This window comes from Podarcis melisellensis, assembly GCF_964234715.1.
Source record: "Podarcis melisellensis genome assembly, chromosome: 5".
Classification (NCBI taxonomy): domain Eukaryota; kingdom Metazoa; phylum Chordata; class Lepidosauria; order Squamata; family Lacertidae; genus Podarcis; species Podarcis melisellensis.
Genome location: NC_138537.1, coordinates 97,082,525 through 97,103,210, shown reverse-complemented (window position 1 = coordinate 97,103,210; position 20,686 = coordinate 97,082,525). Strand labels below are relative to the sequence as shown.

General features: G+C 41.2%; 1 protein-coding gene across 3 annotated transcripts in view; it reads right to left on the bottom strand.

Annotated features, from left to right (window-relative positions):
- Positions 1 to 20,686, bottom strand: part of MPPED1 (metallophosphoesterase domain containing 1) — a 91,887-nt gene that overhangs the window by 33,721 nt on the left and 37,480 nt on the right. For all 3 annotated transcript variants that reach the window (XM_081911872.1, XM_081911874.1, XM_081911873.1), the window contains one exon: positions 15,726 to 15,951. In XM_081911872.1, the coding sequence (XP_081767998.1) occupies positions 15,726 to 15,951 (226 nt within the window). The remainder of the gene's footprint in view (positions 1 to 15,725; positions 15,952 to 20,686) is intronic.

Below are 20,686 nucleotides of genomic sequence, written 5' to 3'. Positions count from 1 at the left end.
TGCTGCTAAACTCTACTGTAGCATCCAGTGGCACTTGGATTATTGTTATCCGTCTTCAGAGGGGTGCATAACTAGAATCAGCAGAAATTCTATGCTCAGAAATTATTCAATTGGACCCACCAACTGGCCAAACAAATAGCTAATGAGCCAACCATAAGTATAGCGAAGGTCTACACCAGCTGGTTTTCCTAGGGTAAGGACATCTTAGAAAGAGCTGTTGCAATTTGTTCCAGAGTACAGATGGTCTCTACCACCAGGTTTTGTTGTAGGAAACCAGTGTCTGTCCAGACATGAGACATAAGAAATACTGCCTCCTTCAGCTTGCTACTGGAATAGTAGTCTGGGATGCCTCTGTACAAGTCAATCGAACTGGAAGAAAGTTCCACATTACTCTGAATAATGCAGGAGCATACAGCTGAATTCAGAAAGAACAACAGGCAGATTAAGTTGCTAAATATGGTATCCACATTAAAGGCTGTCCCAACATATGTGGGATATTGTGAATCTATATCACGTCCAGCTGCCCTTGTACATGTGCATTTCATTTACTCTAAAGGAACCACCCTGCTGTGTAGTCTGGCATCATTCATCCACTCCGTTTTTATGGAGAATCCAGATGACGCTGTTGACTACCTGTTCCAGTTTTCTCCATTTAGCCTTCACCTCTTTGTCAAATCTTGTTGTGTATTTAAATATATAGTTTAAATACAATTGCAACATCAGACCATTAGGGCAATCAGGGAAAGAGCTATTAAAGCTTTAGACGCAGTCATATAAGACGGATGGGAAAGTTTTTGCCCTGAGAGTCATGTACAGCAAGTGGATGAGTATTTGGGAGCCACAAACCAATGGGCATGGCTAGAGGCAGCGGAGTCTGGTGCCTGGGCTATGTGGGAAGCTTGCATGTGGGGAGGGGAGGTTTAACCCTATTTGACAGTGGTGACAGCAAAGTTGCTAGAGGTACCAAAATATGTGGTGCCAGATATTTGATGTATACCTGAAGGAGCATCTTCACCCCCATCGTCCAGTCTGGACACTGAGGTCCACCTCCAAGGGCCTTCTGGCAGTTCCCTCACTATGAGAAGTGAAGTTACAGGGACCCAGGCAGAGGGCCTTCTCGGTGTTGCTGCCCACCCTGCGGAATGGTATTCCATCAGATGTCAAGGAGATAAGTAACTATACACCCTTTAGAAGATACCTGAAGGCAGGGAAGTTTTTAATGTTTAATGTTTTATTTATGTTTTTGTATATGCTGGAAGCCACCCAGGGTGGCTGGGGCAACCAAGTCAGATAGGCAGGGTACAAATAATAACATTGCTATTATTATTATTATTATTATTATTATTATTATTATTATTATTATTATTTCACAGAGGAGCCCCACAAGGGCTACATGCAGGTTGTGGGCTGACCATGTGGCCCACAATGTCTATCCCCCATTTAAATACAACCATTTTTAAAAGCAGGAAGATTATAACTCCTCTTTGAGTGACAGCAAAGCACTCATTTGTCATAGAAGCTCAGAGGGGGAGGAAATGGAAGAGGAAGGTAGTTGGAGAAAATACCATTATGAGCCTGGAAACAAAGGAAGATTTCACCTTGCAATAAAATCACCCCTCTTTCATTGTCCATTCCAGGTCGCCCCACCACTGCCACAGTGTCCTTTGTCTTGGCAGATCAAACTGAGCAGGTGACAGCAAAGGTTGCAAGGTTTTTAGCTGGGGCAATTAGAATAAGATCCACTATTTGACTATTGGTTCAAAACCCTAAAGTGCATTTTACATAATTGACTTCTTATTTCTATTCTTTGTATATCATATTGTTGTTTTATTGCTATGGCCGATGGCTGACGCAAATAAAGATTCATTCATTCTCACAGCAAAAACAGCATGAGCAGAAGCAAGCACCATTTTCCCTCAGCTGCCGCAAGCTAGCCAGCTCTGAATAGTAGATGGGTGAAGCCTTGGCTGGAACACAGGTGGCTGAGACCCCTATTGCTTGGACTTGCATGCTATTTTTTTCTTCTTTTAAAAATGGGTTTGCTAATGTGCAAATAAATACATTTTTAATATAGATGAAATTGCAGTGCTCTCCCTATTTATAATGTTGGTTAGTAGACAGGGTATAAATACTCCTAAATAAATAAATATTTCCCAGAAAAAGGGACCATTGGTTCTGGAGGTGGGGGTGGGAATCCCATCTCTGCAGCTCTGCTTATTAATGAGTGTATGTCCCAACACACACTCATGGCATCTCTCCATGAGTCACTGCTTTTTTTAGGTATACCCATGAAGAACAAAGGTTGGACTCCTCTAATGATGGCTTATTCGCACTGTCTTTTGTGGTGTAAAAGAGTAAAGTGTGCCTTCAGCTATAATTCAGAAAAGAACTGTGTCTGAACACAGTCCAGTCTGAAACAAACAAAGCCAAGAACAAGCTATGTGTGAGACTCTTTGTAGAATGGGAATTTCCCTGTGTGAACAGGAATCCTGAAGATTAACCTCTGTGGCTTACATAATTTGATAAATTTCCACGAACCCCTGCTGGTGGGGGATAAATTTGAGAAGGACAAAAGACTAAAGAAAGTAGGATATATGTGTAATAAACATATTTTAAAAATTTACAAGGAATGCCTAAATAAGATCCACTTTTCAATTTAATTTCTCACATAAGGCTTTCATTTTTCCCCCTTCCAAAATACCAAAAGTAATTAGACCATATGGACTAGCTGCTTGCCAACTTTTTTTTCTAATTCAAAGCAGGCTTCAGTTAAATAAGCAGAAAATAATAAACTGAAATGTGTGTGTGTGTTATATGTCTAATATGTAGGCAAAAATTATTAAAAGCTGAAACTATCTCAGTAAAATAAAGATGACAAAAAGCACCTCTTCTGACGACAAATTAAGTGCACTAAAACAATGGCACAAACATGATATTTCAGAAAAAGCTCTGCCATGCACCTTCTCATTTGTACACAATTTGTATATATGGGTGATATAGTAGTGAGCTGCTGGTTATTTCTACAGAGAAAACAAAAATCTGGCCATTTGGATTTGTTAAGTAAATGGGCAGTCTGCCTCACCCCATTGGACCAGAACTGTGGCCAGAAGAGAAGGGAGAATTCTACTCAGATTAAAAATTATTGGCTGGAGGGAAGCATTGTTGGAGTATCAAAGGCAGCTTTCTATCCTATACACATTTACCTGGGAGTAAGTCTCATTCTACACACATATTGGGATTTGAATCTGAGTAAACATGTGCAGAATTATACTGCACATCTGGAGCTAACCCATTAGTTTAAATGGCTCCAACCCAGCTGCATATGCCTATATACCACAGAAATGAATGGAACTTAAATATAAGTAATTGTGCAGTGACTTTTGCCTTTATGGCAAGTAAATGGGGTTTATCCATGGATGCACAATGGCAAGATTGCCCCTTAAGAATGGACACCCTATTAAATTAAGAACAATTAGTAGCAGAAGTTTTTATTTTATAGCATAAACAAAAAAACCCACCTAAAACGTAAAAAAAACCCCAGATGTTCCTCATAAAATTAAACTTTTAAGGAAACGAGGAAAAAGAAAAAGAAAAAGAAAAAGAAATGCTTTCGGGGATTGGTTTTTTAAAAATTCCTGTGCTTTATGAACTGCTTGAAAATGAAGCAATTCCCCATAGTGAAATTACAGGTCTCTTATTTTGTAGGCCTTAAATTAAAAGACAGCTGAATGGAGTACACTTTTTAACTTACTCTGAAAATTCAATTATTTTCTCTTAAGTAACTGAAAACTGAACTACGTGTTATAATACATGCATGCAAGGATTAACACCCTTCAAAAATAAGCAAAGATTTTTGACTATGATTACGGTATAGCAAATAAAGATTTAAAAACATTGTGCTGAAGTAAGAAAATTCATACCACAATCATACAAGTAAGAGTCTGGTATACTTTTGAAATTATCCTGCATATATGACTATTATAATAAGCAAGGAAACAAACAATTAAATTTAACAGGATTGCTCATTCCTGGTTGTGACTGAAGAGGAGCTTTTCATCCCATTTTTTGTACCTGCTGAGGAGACACATGCTATATCACATACTATAATCTGTCACTGTTTGTATTCCACTTCACGGTTGTTTTTTACACAAAGCCCCATACATCATTAGCGCCCGCCAGCATTTTGAAAAACCTCGGCACAGCGGAGAAGTCCTCTGCTGTCCCGGGGTTTTTTTAAAATGCTGGGGGTGGGAAGAAAAGCCTTTGTCCGCCCCCCCCAGCCTTCAGAAGAGGTCAGGGGACAGACTGTCCCCAGACCTGGTCTGAAGGCGGTTTCCATAGGAACGCATTGATTGATTTTCAATGCATTCCTATGGGAAACCGTGCTTCGCAAGACGAAAAACTCGCAAGACGAAAGAACTTGCGGAACGAATTAATTTCGTCTTGCGAGGCACCACTGTAATTATTTCTGGGACAAAGGGCACACATATGCATGTCAGGAGCTCAGCCTATAATCGAGTAGGACCCTGGCAGAGACACATGGCCGACTGGCATGTTCTCTCCCTCCTGGATGATCATTCAGGAGCTTCAAAAGCTTTCTTCTGCCGGAACATTACAGCGACCGATGCCAACAGACACCAGCCCACTTTGGGATCCGCAGAGTTTGCGCAGTTGCGTAACAGACCTCAGCAACTCAGCATTTTGGCTAATCTACTTTATTTACATATAAACACACACGGAGCACTGCAACATGGCTCCCTCTCTCTCTAGCAGTAGACAGCAAAGAGAAAAAAAGAAAGGACACTAGTCCCACTTCATGGAACACAGTAACACAAACATCCTGTCTCCGTCACTTCCCACTCTGTGGAGTCAAAATATACACTGTCATGTGATAGACAAAAATCCCATAACTGCAATCATGCAGCAGGAATTCTAACAATGCATGTACATCATCTGATGACTGAAGCCTCAAATGATGACCTCTGTATTCCATGGACGGAGCTTTCATATCACATTCACAGTGCTTTTCAGTGGAATCGCCTCTAACATTCAGCTACTAGGCACAGTGTGTATAATATGTGTGAATAGAGCCCTTAAAGGAGAAGTGAAAAGCATAAAGGTCCAGAATAGACACACCTCAAGACATCAGTTATTTTCCTTTCCATTTCCAAAATAGCCAAGTATTAAATAAATTATTGTAAGGCCCACGCGGTTGAAAAAAGTTATATGAAGTCCATACTTTTGCATTATATTGTTTAAGAGTGTGAAATGATAGCATTCACATTGAATGAAGTTTTAACTGTATGCTGCTTGAGTATAACACAATTACACAAACTGTGCATGGCACAGAACGGTTAGGTTGCTTCCACACTAGTTCCTTTCTCTGGAATTGTAATTCTTCATTCACTTATTAATTTATGGAGAATCTATATGACATTGTTGCAAAACCACTGCATGCTTGTTTTGTCTGAGATAGTCACCCATGTTCCCCCCCCCCAGACCTAGCCTGGCCTATGCACAATCAGTGGGTAGACTAGTGCTGGGTAAATATTTGCAGTATACAGCTAGGCAGTGAAAAGCCTTCAGTAATCTATAGCCATTATTAAGGATGTGGTGTTCACAAAGTAGCAAATGCTGTGAGAACAGGGATGGTGCAAGCACGTACAGTGGTGCCCCGCAAGACAAATGCCTCGCAAGACGGAAAACCCGCTAGACGAAAGGGTTTTCAGTTTTGGAGGTGCTTCGCAAAACGAATTTCCTATGGGCTTGCTTCGCAAGACGAAAATGTCTTGAGAGTTCCTGCGGGGTTCCCCCCCTTTTTCCCAAGCCGCTAAGCCGCTTATCAGCTGATCCGCTAAGCCGCTTAACAGCTGATCCACTAAGCCGCTAAGCCGCTAAACAGCTGATCCGCTAAGCCGCTTATCAGCTGATCCGCTAAGCTGCTAAGCTGCTAATAGCGCTAATCCGCTAAGCCACTAATGGGCTTGCTTCGCAAGACAAAAAAACCGCAAGATGAAGAGACTCGTGGAACGGATTCTTTTCGTCTTGCGAGGCACCACTGTATCTGTTTTCATCTGCGATTTGCTGGGAGTATGTTTGAGTCAGAGTTGAGAACGATACCTGAAAGGGTAATGAAGAGTTTTGAAGAGAAATGGTGGCTTCTAGAATGGAGAACCCGAGTAAGAACAACATTGGGAATAAAATGTCAATATCATAATTGTGACAATATATGTTGGAAATGTAAAGAAAAGGAAGGAACCTTTTATCATATGTGGTGATAAAAGGAAGGAACCTTTTATCATATGTGGTGGACCTGTCCCAAGGTGAAAGACTTCTGGGAAAAGATTTATAATGAATTGGAAAAAAAAATGTTGAAATATACATTTATAAAGAAACCAGAGGCCTTTCTTCTTGGAATAACAGGTTTGGAATTGCCCAAGAAAGATGTTAAATTATTTTTGTATGCCACAACTGCTGCTCGTATTTTGTTAGCTAAAAAGTGGAAAACCCAAGAATTACCAACAATAGAAGAATGGCAGATGAAGATGATGGATTTTTTGGTGCTAGCCGACCTAACCGGAAGAGTCTGCGACCAGAAGGAGGAGGAGTATCAGGAAGAGTGGAATAAATTTAATGATTATTTAGTTAAATTTGTTAAGTTAAACTAACTGAAAATAGCTTGCAGATACTTAATGGGCTTAGGATTTTATTTATGTTAAGTGATGAATTATTATGTTTAATTCCATAAGGTGAAGATCTATGGATGTTAATGCTTAAGTTAAATTTCATAAAAAGTGGGATTTGGAAAACCTTTAAAAGGACATGCGATGAAATTCAACTAAGGGGAAGCAAGGAAGTCACTTAACAAAGTTAATAACTGTAATTTTCAATAAGGCTATGATTTATGTTTGTTTGTTGTGTGTGTTTGTTTGTTTATAATATTGTGAAAACTAATAAAATTTTTGGAAAAAAATAAAATAAAATGACAGTTCAATGCTCTAATAAAAACGGTCCCTGTAGAATGCTAAAATAATTTTTTTAACATGCTGATCAATTCTGTATTTTTAAGAAAAGATTAAGCATCTGACACGTTTAACTTTAATTTGCTGAACATCTGAAATAAACTATCTTCTCTATGCTCCAAAGAATACTAAACCTTATCAAATTTAAGACATCAACCTCCCATCATATAGCAATATAGTGGTACCTCGGTTTTCAAACGCCTCCGTAGTCAAACGTTTCAGATCTCGAATGCCACAAACCCAGAAGTAAATGCCTTGTTTTTTTAACATGCCTCGGAAGTCAAACAGGAAACATGGCTTCTGCTTTGAGTTTTACGTATTAAGGCTTCCGTTTTGAGGCTTCAGCTTTCAGTTTTCAAACATTTCGGAACTTTAGCGGACTTTTTAGGCATGTAAGTTTAAAAGCTATATTCAGATTAATTCAACATTAATTTGAAGACAGAAATGCTATCCTGAATTTCTCAACATAGGACTGGGCACTAATATTTAAAGAAGTTACATTTAATTAAATAAGTATTTTATTTCAATTGATATGCACTTTGACAATAGTTAAAATCTGCACAGTGTCTGAGAAAAGACAGTGGTACCTTGGGTTAAGTACTTAATTCGTTCCACAGGTCTGTTCTTAACCTGAAACTGTTCTTAACCTGAAGCACCACTTTAGCTAATGGGGTCTCCCGCTGCCGCCACGCCGCTGGAGCACGATTTCTGAAGCAAAGTTCTTAACCTGAGGCACTATTTCTGGGTTAGCGGAGTCTGTAACCTGAAGCGTATGTAACCTGAAGCATATGTAACCCGAGGTACCACTATAAACCTATCAATCTTGATGTTGAATAGTATTTTACTTATGCATTGTATTTTACTTATGGAGAAAAGTGAAAGAGAAACAATGAAAGAAGCTCTGAGAAGTATCATCAGTAGGAGAGGAATGAATGAAATACAGTGGTGCCCCGCAAGACGAACGCCTCGCAAGACGAAAAACCCGCTAGACGAAAGGGTTTTTCCGTTTTGGAGGCGCTTCGCAAAACGAATTTCCCTATGGGCTTGCTTGCTGCCCGCCAGCATTTTAAGATCGCCCCGGACAGCGGAGAAGTCCTCCGCTGTCCCGGGGTTTTTAAAATGCTGGCGGGCGGCAGCGAAGGATTCGCTGCCGCCCACCAGCATTTTAAGATCGCCCGGGGACAGCGGAGAAGTCTCCGCTGTCCCGGGGGCTTTTAAAATGCTGGGGGACGGCAGCGAAGCCTTTGCTGCCGCCCGCCAGCATTTTAAGATCGCCCCGGGACAGCGGAAAAGTCTCCGCTGTCCCGGGGGCTTTTAAGAAGAAGAAGAAGAAGAGTTTGGATTTGATATCCCGCCTTTCACTCCCCTTCAGGAGTCTCAAAGCGGCTAACATTCTCCTTTCCCTTCCTCCCCCACAACAAACACTCTGTGAGGTAAGTGGGGCTGAGAGACTTCAGAGAAGTGTGACTGGCCCAAGGTCACCCAGCAGCTGCATGTGGAGGAGCGGAGACTCAAACCCGGTTCCCCAGATTACAAGACTACGGCTCTTAACCACTACACCACACTGGCTTTCGCTGCCGCCCGCTAGCATTTTAAGATCGCCCCGGGACAGCGGAGACTTTTCCGCTGTCCCGGGGGCTTTTAAAATGCTGGGGGACGGCAGTGAAGCGTTCGCTGCTGCCCGCCAGCATTTTAAGATCGCCCCGGGACAGCGGAAAAGTCTCCGCTGTCCCGGGGGCTTTTAAAATGCTGGGGGACGGCAGCGAAACCTTCGCTGCCACCCACCAGCATTTTAAGATCGCCCCGGGACAGCGGAAAAGTCTCCGCTGTCCCGGGAAGGCAGGGGGGGGAAGCAAAGACTTTCGCCCCCCGCCAGCCTTCAGAAGAGGTCGGGGGACAGACTGTCCCCGGACGTGGTCTGAAGGCGGTTTCCATAGGAACGCATTAATTGATTTTTAATGCATTCCTATGGGAAACCGTGCTTCGCAAGACGAAAAACTCGCAAGACGAAAAGACTTGCGGAACGAATTAATTTCGTCTTGCGAGGCACCACTGTAACTGGAATATGAGGTGACACTGTGGATTGGTAGTTGCTGTAAGTAATATAGAGACTGCAGTGGTCAGATTATCCTAACACAACTCAGCTTCAAACATTGTGTTTATGATCATGTGAATCATTCCAGCCAATCTGGATTTCTAGATTCCATGAGCAATCCTGGTTCACAACCTGGTGATCAGTTATTGGATGTCAATTTCAGTGATCACAGGAACAATTTTTCAAATTCTGAGGTTGTGCTGCTGGCCGATAAATGTGATCAGCAAGCTCGCTAATTATACTGTATATGTGAAAGAGCACAGTAACAGCTGGGAAAACATAGGGAAAAGACCAGATGCCTTATCCAGATGTGCTCTTGTGCAACTGTTGGGATGATGTTTGTGCAACCCAATTAGAAAAGGAGTAATCACATATATCAACTGGGAGGAGGAGTAAAGATCTGAATCCAGTTTTCTTTGACAGCTTATTTGAACCTCACTTGTGCAATGAAATAATTGCACACTTTTCCTCATCAAATACCCTGTTCAGTCAGCAAATTTAGAAGAAACTCTACATCAATCTTATCAAGGAACAGAGTGTTCAATTGTTTTCTCACCTCTTAAAATATTTTATTTCGTGAAAGCTCATTTCCTTCTGAGAAGAATGGATAGCACATAAGAGAAATGCAGGGTATATCTTTGCATCAACCCACCACATTATAATTCTGATCTTTTGAGGCTTTATGAGGATGACTAACTTCCAGAATCACTTTTGGAAAGCAACAATGAAACCATAGTTATATGGAGGAAAGCTACAATCCTATATATGAAAACCTACAAGGGAACAATTTACTACTCCTTAACACATTGCCTAGGTGGCGCTGTGGGTTAAACCACAGAGCCTAGGACTTGCCGATCAGAAGGTTGGCGGTTCGAATCCCCATGACGGGGTGAGCTCCCGTTGGTGGTCCCTGCTCCTGCCAACCTAGCAGTTCGAAAACACGTCAAAGTGCAAGTAGATAAATAGGTACCGCTCTGGCGGGAAGGTAAATGGCGTTTACGTGCGCTGCTCTGGTTCGCTAGAAGTGGCTTAGTCCTGCTGGCCACATGACCCGGAAGCTGTACGCCGGCTCCCTCAGCCAATAAAGTGAGATGAGCGTCGCAACACCAGAATCGGCCACGACTGGACCTAATGGTCAGGGGTCCCTTTACCTTTAACACATTGCCTAATGACTCATCCAAAACAGCCTCTGGAAAGGGGCAGCAATCTCCTTCATGCAGTAAGAAGAGGTAGGTGTTTGAAAACCTCTTCCTAGGACTTGCCCTTTGCCTGGTAGTCCAGATGAGGATAAATCAAGAGGGGTGAGGAGCTTCCAGAAAACAATGACCTGAGTCTCGCATCTAACCCCATTCTTATTCCAAAGATTAAGTATTACTGATTAAGCAATATCTATTTGTTTGGGCAATGACAGTAATACACTGAACAGGAGGAGGGAAGTCCAGTTCATTTAGCCATTTGGGCACAGCAGCTACCACTAGAAAGAGCAATGTTCTGCTTCAGAAGGATCTCTCTGCAATTTCTGGAAGTGTTTGCTATTGTATAACATCATCTATTGTTTCCGCAGTGTAGAATATATTATTTAAGAACACCACTACTTTTCCTTCCTTGTACCTGCAATGCAGGTCTTTTTTGCATCTACATCCATGATTCTATGTTTCCACTGTGAAGATAACAAGAAAGTGTCCAGAAATATTGTCAAAGGATAATTACTATGTTTACATTAGATTTACAAATTAGTAATAGGTGCCAAAAGTGGTATGCCACAGGAAAAAATACTATTGGGAATCGTAGTTATTTACTTCGTAATTGTAGAAGCCAATCTTAGTTTTGTATTGGCTGTATGTATAACAGATACAAAATTAACTTGGAAGATCAAACTGAAAACAGCAGGTGGATAGGCAGAAAATACAAAACCATTTGGATATTGGAGATAAATGGGTGCATTTCAAGTGAAATGTGGTTTTAAATTTAGATAAATGCACAACAATCAGCAGGTGGGGAGGATTAACACCAATACAAGCATCAAGCTGGTGAATGCCAATTTTCATTTTTAAAAAATTGCAATATATTTCACAGTTTACTCACACTGTGAAAAATCACACCGAGGTATGTGCATTAGGTCTGACAACTTGTTTCCTATATACCAGACTTATGTGACTTGTAAAGAACAACAATATAGAACCGTAAACCAGACACCTCAGTATATTTTTTTAAAGGTTAAAATTGTAACAAAGTTTATTGTGGGTTTATTGAACTTCCAATATAAGTATACACCTTGATTATGCACACCCAGTATTCCCTGTATACTGTACTAAAACTACCAAAAGGCAAAGAAAAAGCTGCATTCTGCAACCTGTATAAATAAAACAAATTTTCCTGATTTCACCAGGGATGAGATAAGAAGCCTGGCAAGGCACCAAAGTACTACCTGAAGACCAACGGAAAATGTTATGTAACCACAATACTGGCTTCTGATATTTTACCAGATGTTTTGCAAATGCTTTCACTTCTATTTTAGCAGCCATATATTGCAGTACTAGAAATCTTATTGTTTTAAAACAGAAGTTGACCCCCCCCCAAAAAAGCACATAACAGTCTTCACACACAGTATTATCATATTCTGTACTTCTTTGCATTTCAATGCAACTGTGGAATACACATCTTCTTTATGAAAAATTGGGACATTCCAATCCTACAGAACACATAGAAACCAAATCCTAAAAAAACAAAATCCACTTTGGTGAGGTTATCACCCAGTGGTTGTGAAAAACAATTAGGCTATGTAAACTGTATGAGCTGAAGAGCACCGTGATGTGCTCCTTACCAGAACTATGCCAAGTGTCAACGACTGCTGAACAGATCACCAATTCCACGATGGCTATGAAGATTATACCTCAGGACTGGTCTGATGAGAAAGACAGTGAGACTGAATGCATGACTGACAAGAAAAGGAAGGCCTTTCAGATCTGGCAAAGAGATAGAAATTGTGCCACTAAGAAAAAACTTTATGCCAACGCTAAGGCTAAGGTTCAAAGAAGAACCAGAGAACGGAAAAACACCTGGTGGGTAAAAAAAGCTCAAGAGATCCAGCACTTAGCCGACACTCATAATGCACAGTTTCTTTAAAGCCACAAAGACTATCTATGGGCCAACAAATCATGGCTAAACAGACAGTACCACACTTCTAAAAGATAAAGAAGCTATTGCACTGCACTGGAAAGAACATTGTCAGCATCTCCTTAACCACAACTCCCCCATAGCTGCTGAGGTCTTCTCACAAATCCCACAAAAACAAATTAGAAATGAGCCTGCAATATCTCCAAAACTGGGAGAGCTATTAAGCAAATGAAAAACAACAAAGCCAGCGAACCTGATAAGATACCTGCCGAAGTCTTCAACGTGGGTGGAATTGAACTTACACAACTTCACAAGCTAATCGAAAAAATCTGGGAGAGAGAGATCCCAGAGATCTTTTTAGGGATGCCAAAATTATCTTTTTTTAAAAAAGGTGAAAGAATGGATTGCAGAAGCTATCAAGGTATCTCTTTATTAGCTGCAGCCAGCAAAATTCTTGCCAGGATCTTAGCAAACCGTCACCTCACAATATCCGAGGCTACCCTTCCTGAATCCCCAAATGGTTTTAGACCTTCTAGGGGGACAGTGGACATGATTTTCACCGCTTGAATGTTTCAAGTAAAATGCAGAGAGCAAAACCAACTCCTGTATATGGTGTTTATTGACCTGACTAAGGCCTTAGTAAATCATAATGCCCTGTGGACTGTCCTTATGAAAATTGGTACCCAGATAAATTTGTAAACATCCTTCAGCTCCTCCATGATAATATGACAGCAACAATCACAGATAACAATGGCTCTCAGTGAACCATTCACTGGAGTCTATTACTTCCTTTGATCTGGACACTATACTTCTCTTGATGCTTCATCAAGTGAGACCACTCCATTGAAATCCCCCATCACTATATTCTATTGTCACATATATCAAACAATTTCTCTTTCAATGTTTTTTTAAAAACATTGGCCCTCACTAAGCTTAATTCCTTAATTCACACCCTCCATCAACACTGGAAAAAAACGTAGGGAAATACATTTTCTGCATGTTTTCCATTCCACAACTAATACTGGCTTTGGAATGGGGATTTGCATCAGGGTGTCAACATAAAGGGAAGAGTTGGATATCCCTCCCTTTTCCACGTTGGCTCTCCATAACCTGCAGCTGTTTTTAATCAAAAGAGTAAGACAAAAGTGATGATTTGGGGAGATGTATTTCACATATATCTCTGGCATCATGCCAACTTTGGCTCCAAGAATAATATTTCACATTTTTTATGACATGGGCTGTAGACTATAAAGGCTTATGCTATAATAAATCTTTTGGTCTTAAAGGTGTCTGAAGACTCTTATTTGTTCATTGTAACTATCAGGGCTACCCGTCTCAAATTTCTTATGTAGCCATTGACTCACACCATAAAATGTTGGAATCAAACACAACTCTGCAGAATTTCATACAGGAGTTCTCCTCAGACCCATGAGCAAGCAATCATTTATTTATTTTTATGTCGCCTTTTGAAAGTTAAAACCATGCTCAAGGCAGCTTGCTCTCTCTATATATATACATACTGAACAATTTCCATATAAATAAGAAAGCTAAAATAGCAATACAAACATTTGCTATCAATAACAGAAACAGCCTCCCACCACCATTGCAACAAAACATCCTAAACAACACCCCAGCCCAAGAGTTTGTTCAGCAGCCTCAACTTTTGTAGCTGGAATTAGTCAGGGCCCCGCCCTCCCAGGTCAGGTGGGAAAAGGCCTGCAATGAAGGGAGCTGGTCTTCCAGGACTTATAGCCAATAGGATGAGTTCCACATACTCCAAAGTACCTCAACAGCGCCACCTGGAGCATCCAGGATTTCTCACCTCCACTGTGAACCTGGATTAGTAGTTACAGTGGAATCTTGGTTCTCAAAGGGCTTAGTTGACGAACAAATTGGCTCCTGAACGGCGAAAAACCGGTGGTAAGTAAGTATTCCCATTTTTAAACGTTTTTCGCAAGCTGAACATCTGATGTGGCTGTTGGCTATTGTTTCCAGGGCGCCTGTGCCAATCGGAAGCCGCACCTTGGCTTTTGAACATTTTGGGAGTCAAACTGACTTCCAGAACAGATTAAGTTCGAGAACCAAGGTTCCACTGTATTTCTGAACATACACCCTCAAGTTAAGCCTCTTTTCACAAAGATTAACTGGCCAGAACTGATTAGTTTTTTTTTACTTGTAGGTGCCTATTAGTTAGAAGGGACGTGGGTGTCGCTGTGGACTAAACCACTAAGGCTTGCCGATCAGAAGGTCGGTGGTTCGAATCCCTGTGATGGGGTGAGCGCCCGTGGCTCGGTCCCTGCTCCTGCCAACCTAGCAGTTGGAAAGCATGTCAAAGTGCAAGTAAATAAATAGGTACTGCTCTGGCGGGAAGGTAAACGGCGTTTCCGTGTGCTGCTCTGGTTCTCCAGAAGCGGCTTAGTCCTGCTGGCCACATGACCCGGAAGCTGTACGCCGGCTCCCTCGGCCAATAAAGCGAGATGAGCGCCGCAACCCCAGAGTCATCTGCGACTAGACCTAATGGTCAGGGGTCCCTTTACCTTTACCTATTAGTTTTTATTATTATTTATTCAATTCATATCCCTCCTGAAGGCACTCAGGGTGGCACCCATAATAACTAGGCTCAAAGTAAATTCCTGATTGGCCACAGAGACCGGTGCCATTACAGATAAAGCACATCTCATGACTGGACAAAACATCAATCTTTTCCTGCTTCTTTTGCTCTCAGGTTCCCATAGACTTCAAACTGGGTTGAAGGGAGGAACCCTTGGCAGCAGGGTATAGAAGCTTCTCTGGCAACTGATCAGTCCTTGGATATGGCAGGAGATTCACTGTGTCTGGTGGCAACCTATCATCATTCTTTTGTTTTTATAGGAGATCTTATATAAGATGGGGTCTGCCAGTAAGGAAAAGGCTTCTCTGCCTCCGATCAAAGCCCTATCTGAGAATGCCAGGGATTATTCTGGGTTTCAACACATCTATCATGCCTCCTCTTGTGTATGAGGGAAGGCAGAATATGTATATCCTTCCATGCTATACAGAGTTTTTATAAGGACCTGTATTCAAATATTTATAATCTGCTCCCTGATAAATTGAAGACACTTTTTAGTTGATCAAAAGTTCTTAATTCATCTAATTTATAAATCATTTAACTGTTGAAACCTTATTATAAAATATATGGAATGGTTTCTACAGTGCTTTTTTTCTAGAAAATGAGGTTCAGGAACTCCCAAGAAAAAGAGGTGCACTGCTGCCCAGATCGCAGCAACCTACTGCATGCCGCTATGAGATGTCTCCAGCATGCAGCTATGAGAGCCATTCCTGCAGCAACACTAAAAAGGTGTCGGAACGCAACAAAGGGGTGCCGGAATTCACCACACAGCAAGTTCTGGCTGTAAAAAAAAACCCGGGTTTCCATTTTTTCCTCTTGTATAACCATCAAAATGAGCACAATTTTAGAATGAATCAATTCTGTTAAGTTTTTAAATACTTACCAAGGGGAGCCATATATTCTGAAGCCCCTTACTGTCACTTCTGAATCTTGAAGGTATATGCAATTTGTTAAGAGAGACTGCACATTTTCGTAGCTTTCTGGCTTCAGCTTGGATACAGAGGGAAAGTAGTAAAAGTCCTGCTTGATTAAGTCCGCCATGAACTCTTGGTCAAACGTCAGTTCATGATTGCCTGCTATCACAATCTTGTATTCATATGGTAGGCTGCCTAAATGGTAGGGAGAAAACACAATAAACCCATTTATTGTTACACTTATTTTTAGAAACCTCAAAATGAAGTATGCATATTCAAATTATGCCACTGATGTTGCCAATCATTCCAAAGGAAGTCCAAAGATGAAACTCATAGTGGTTATACCTAGGAAAGCAATACAGGTTGCACTTCTTCAAGTGCTTGGCAAGTCAAACCCTTTAAATATTTGCTTCTTGTGGGATAATAACCAAAGTGAAGAATTGTTCAGTGATTTTTGCACATTTGTAGAAATTTTACTTACCATATTTAAAAATTACAATTCATTGCAAATTAAAAGTTAATTTCAGTGTTTCACAATAATAGCTGACAAATTTGTTTGTGTCATTACTAAAAGTATCAAACATGTTCAGGTTTTAAGTATCTTTTATGTTGTTTAAATGCATGGCCATTATTTGACTAGTCAATTGATCAACTATTTATGATCCAACTTTGTTCCCCAAGCACTGTTCTCCTCATTTGAGTTCTGATACTAGAAGTGAGGTCAACTACACAAAAAGCACCTGGAAGGTAAAAAACAGGTGTGGAGAAAGTTCAGCACCTCTTACTCAGGTACATATTTTGCTACTGAAATACCTGCTCCTATTATGTTTATGACATTTCCATACTTAAACACACAAAACTCATCTATCACATCTCACGTGGCCCTAACTGTCAATATACATTAGTATAGTACTTCGGTAAATATCCATTCTTACCCATTTCCTCCCAGACACCTATTTTTTCATCCAAGCTAAAATGGATCCCCCTACCCTGAAATCCTATCAAAATTACTCATCTACATGAATATTTATTTTGAAATGATAGCTAATAAATCTAGCTTTAATATAACCTGGACATATGTATTTTTTTTTAAAGCCCACTCTCTTTCATCTCTATTCTTTACTGCACATCAGGATTTTCTGCCCTTATGATAAAATTAGATTTATTCAAAACTCTTCTTGAAATTTATATATAATTTCAATTCCAGTTTGAAAGACTTGTCTCCTTTTCATATTTATGTTGACACCAACATGAGCTGCTAATATCACACAAGTGCTATAGCTGTTAACAAGCTTCAAACTAGTATCCTTATAAAATATAGAAGAAAATTCAATACAGTAGTACCTCGGGTTACATATGCTTCAGGTTACAGACTCCACAAACCCAGAAATTTTACTTCAGGTTAAGAACTTTGCTTCAGGATGAGAACAGAAATCGTGCAGCAGCGGCGCAGCAGCAGTAGGTGGCCCCATTAGCTAAAGTGGTGCTTCAGACTAAGAACAGTTTCAGGTTAAGAACGGACCTCCAGAACGAATTAAGTACATAACCAGAGGTACCACTGTACTAAACTTGCATGAACAATTCCATTTCCGCTGTGATTTCTAAATTATTTCCAGCTCATCTAAACCTACTAAATCTACTAAACTAAAACCTGTAAGCTGGATATAGTTGTTGCTTCAAATCATGTATTTATGTCATGCTGCTGTCTATGGATGTTACTTAAGCAAATTATCAAATGACTTTAAATGTACAGCAACATTTATCATAGAGGTAGCTGCATCGTCGTGGTTATAGGTCCGTCAGCTGTTCAATTAACAACTCTATTTTTGATGAGTTTGCAGCACAGCTTTTTTCAAGCTTCTCCATACCTATTGGCAAGTCAGTAAGCCTTACATTACAGAAAATGACCTGATTATTTTCCCCAATCTAAATATTAGGCCATAATATTATAAATATTTATGCTTGCTCAACCACAGAAGAACTTGCTGTTCAGTAGTTCTCATTCACAGAGCTATATATGTTCAGATGCACAAATAGTTGCTTGCTTGGAGCCCTGGTCCCCAGTATTTGACATCTTGGGAGGTACTGGTCTATGGAAACAGTAATGAGTTGGAAGAGGGCCAATAAACTGAAGCCATATCCTCACAAGACAGAGGCACAGGTGGTTTCCCTGTGTGATGGCCTGGGATTCCGATTCTGAGAGTGAACCGGAGGAATCCCAGCTGGCACAGGAGTCCCCGCCTCCAGGGCCGGCTGAACTGGGGCAGGGCCTTGATTCTGAGGAGCCTGCACCTGGGCCGGATCCTCAGGAGCAGGCACCAGGTGAATCCATTCTGGCCCCAGAGGTGGTTGAGGACTCAGTGCCTGCAGATGAGTCTCCCCCTGGGCCCAGTAACCCTTCAGCCTCTCCTGAACTGCAAAGGCTTAGGGCAGAGAGGCGAAGGGAACTGGTTTCTCCCAGGAGGAGTGCTCGCCTTAAGGCTAGGGGAGGCAGGGCTCCTGGGGGCCGGGACCGCCCCTGGCCTCAGAGAAGATAAAGGCCATTCAGCCCAGTCCCAGGTTGCGGGAGCAACGTCGTCATTGAAGAGCTGTTTCGGCCAGCTTCCAGTCCTGTTCCTCCAGTGTTCCTGTTCCCGCCCGGCTTCCTGCTTATGATCTTCGAGTGTTCCTGTCCCCGCCCGGCTCCCTGCTTCGGACCTCGCCTCGCACCTTGTGGACTAATTCCAGGCTAGTGACTTAGGACTGAACTTTGACTACGGTAACAGTAACCTTCCCCCCGGGACCAGCACACCCTGCCTGGAAATTGGGTGAATGGTAAAGCTAAAGGTAAAGAACCCCTGGACAGTTAAGTCCAGTCAACGGTGACTATGGGGTTGTATTGCTCATCTCACTTCAGGCTGAGGGAGCCAGCATTTGTCCACAGACATGGCCAACATGACTAAACCTCTTCCGGTGCAACGGAACACCATTACAGAAGCCAGAGGACAGAAACACTGTTTACCTTCCCACCGCAGCGGTACCTATTTATCTACTTGCACTGGTATGCTTTCAAACTGCTAGGTTAGCAGCAGCTGAGAAAGAGCGATGACAGCTCACCCAATCATGCGGATTTGAACTGCCAACCTTCCGATCAGCAAGCCCAAGAGGCTCAGAGTTGCACTTACCCTCAAGTGTCAGATTCAGTGCTGAAGTTGAGGCTCTGAACTTGCAAGGAGTGACTATTTCCACTGTGTACTAGGACTGTGTATTAGCTGTGGTTGTTCCCGGACCAAGATAGCCTGGCCACACCTTTTCCTATATCAACCAATTTGGACTCTGAGGTTGGCAGAGGTCACCCTTTTTGTTGTCAGCTGTTGCACAGCAAGTGGCAATACGGGATCAGTCCTTATCCATAATAAAAACCCCAACTAGAACTCTCTCCCTCAGTAGGCATAGAATGTCCCAGCTTTGATGGAATTCAGGCATCAGGTTAAAATAAGGTTACCAGATTTTTTTCAGTGAATTTGGGGAGACTTTTCAACTTCAATGGATTTTGTATGGGGACTGATTTGTAAATCCGGAGACTGTCCCCAGGAAACGGGGATGTCTGGTAACCTTAGGTTAAAATCTATCTCTTCTCCCAGGAATTTAGTGAATGAAATCTAGACAATTTGAGGTCTTGAGATGTGTCAAACCACTGCTGTCATCAATGATGGTTTTAAAATTAACTTAGTTTTATATGTTTGTTGTTTCTTTGTATAACATATTGTTTTATAGTCCATTGGAAATGGCTCTGATTCTTTTGAAATGAAGTACAGCCTACAAGGTTAGTGAATAAATAAAAACACAGCAGCAGAGCTTTGCATCCCACATTCAGAAGATCCTATGTTCAGTCTTTGGCATCTCCAGCTAAAAGGAACTAGTAACAGCTGATATGAAATACCTTTTCCTAAGTAGAAAATATTTATTTAAATGGACAAGTACATTCTGTCCTGGTATAAGGCAGCAGCTTCTTATGCTCCTAATCAAATGCATGAAGAAGCCATTCAAAGTGAGGAAGCTACTCTATCTGAAGTAAATCACTGGACTGGAGTGAGCAGAATGGGATATTCCAATCAAATAAGTCAGTAGAATGTGGTTGCACTAAAATCCTACTAACACGAATCCATAGCTACTCCAGTATAGACTGGTTGGTGGAGTGCAGTCTTATGATCTAAAGTTAAATTATGTAGAATACTTTTGCCGTTTCAGAGTACTCTGAAAGCATTCTTTTGCAAGGTAAATTGCTTCTGCATATGGGCTTCTTTTATGAATTAGAAAGATAACATACAATTTCCCATCACTTAAGCATAACATAACAGACATGGCATGGCAATTACCACAAATATTGAAAATCCTTCTGTACTAGAAAGTCTTGTGTATTATTTCCAATGATTTCGAATTAATTTCCAAGACCAGGATGTAAAGAAATACGCAACTGTTTCTCTGCCTAACAGGCAAGTTTTTCGTGAGCAGCAGAAGTACTTTACTGCATGACAAACCAGTTTTGAAACTTACAGGAGTTTGGAAACCAGTTCTTAACATAGAAAAAGAGCCTGCCTTTCAAAGAAAATTGACTGGCTGCCCATTTAGGCATGTCTAAATTAGCTTTTCAGATGCTAAATCAAATAGTGCAAATTATTAATAAATAACAGGGCACAGTGATTAGCCTAATATATAAAATTTGAAAGCTCTTACCCTTTGATATATTTCCTAATATGATCAGGTTAAAAGAAGCCCTCAATGCCCTAGTAAACCGTTTCTGACTCTCTTTACGGTGTTCTGTATACTGCCTGTGTTTTTGGTGTAATAAGAGAGAGAAGAATACTTGTAATATAGGATCCCAAGAAGAATGTGGGTTGGGGAAACTGTAGATTATTAGCCAGCTCAGAAAGTGGTAGTGGGAAATCGC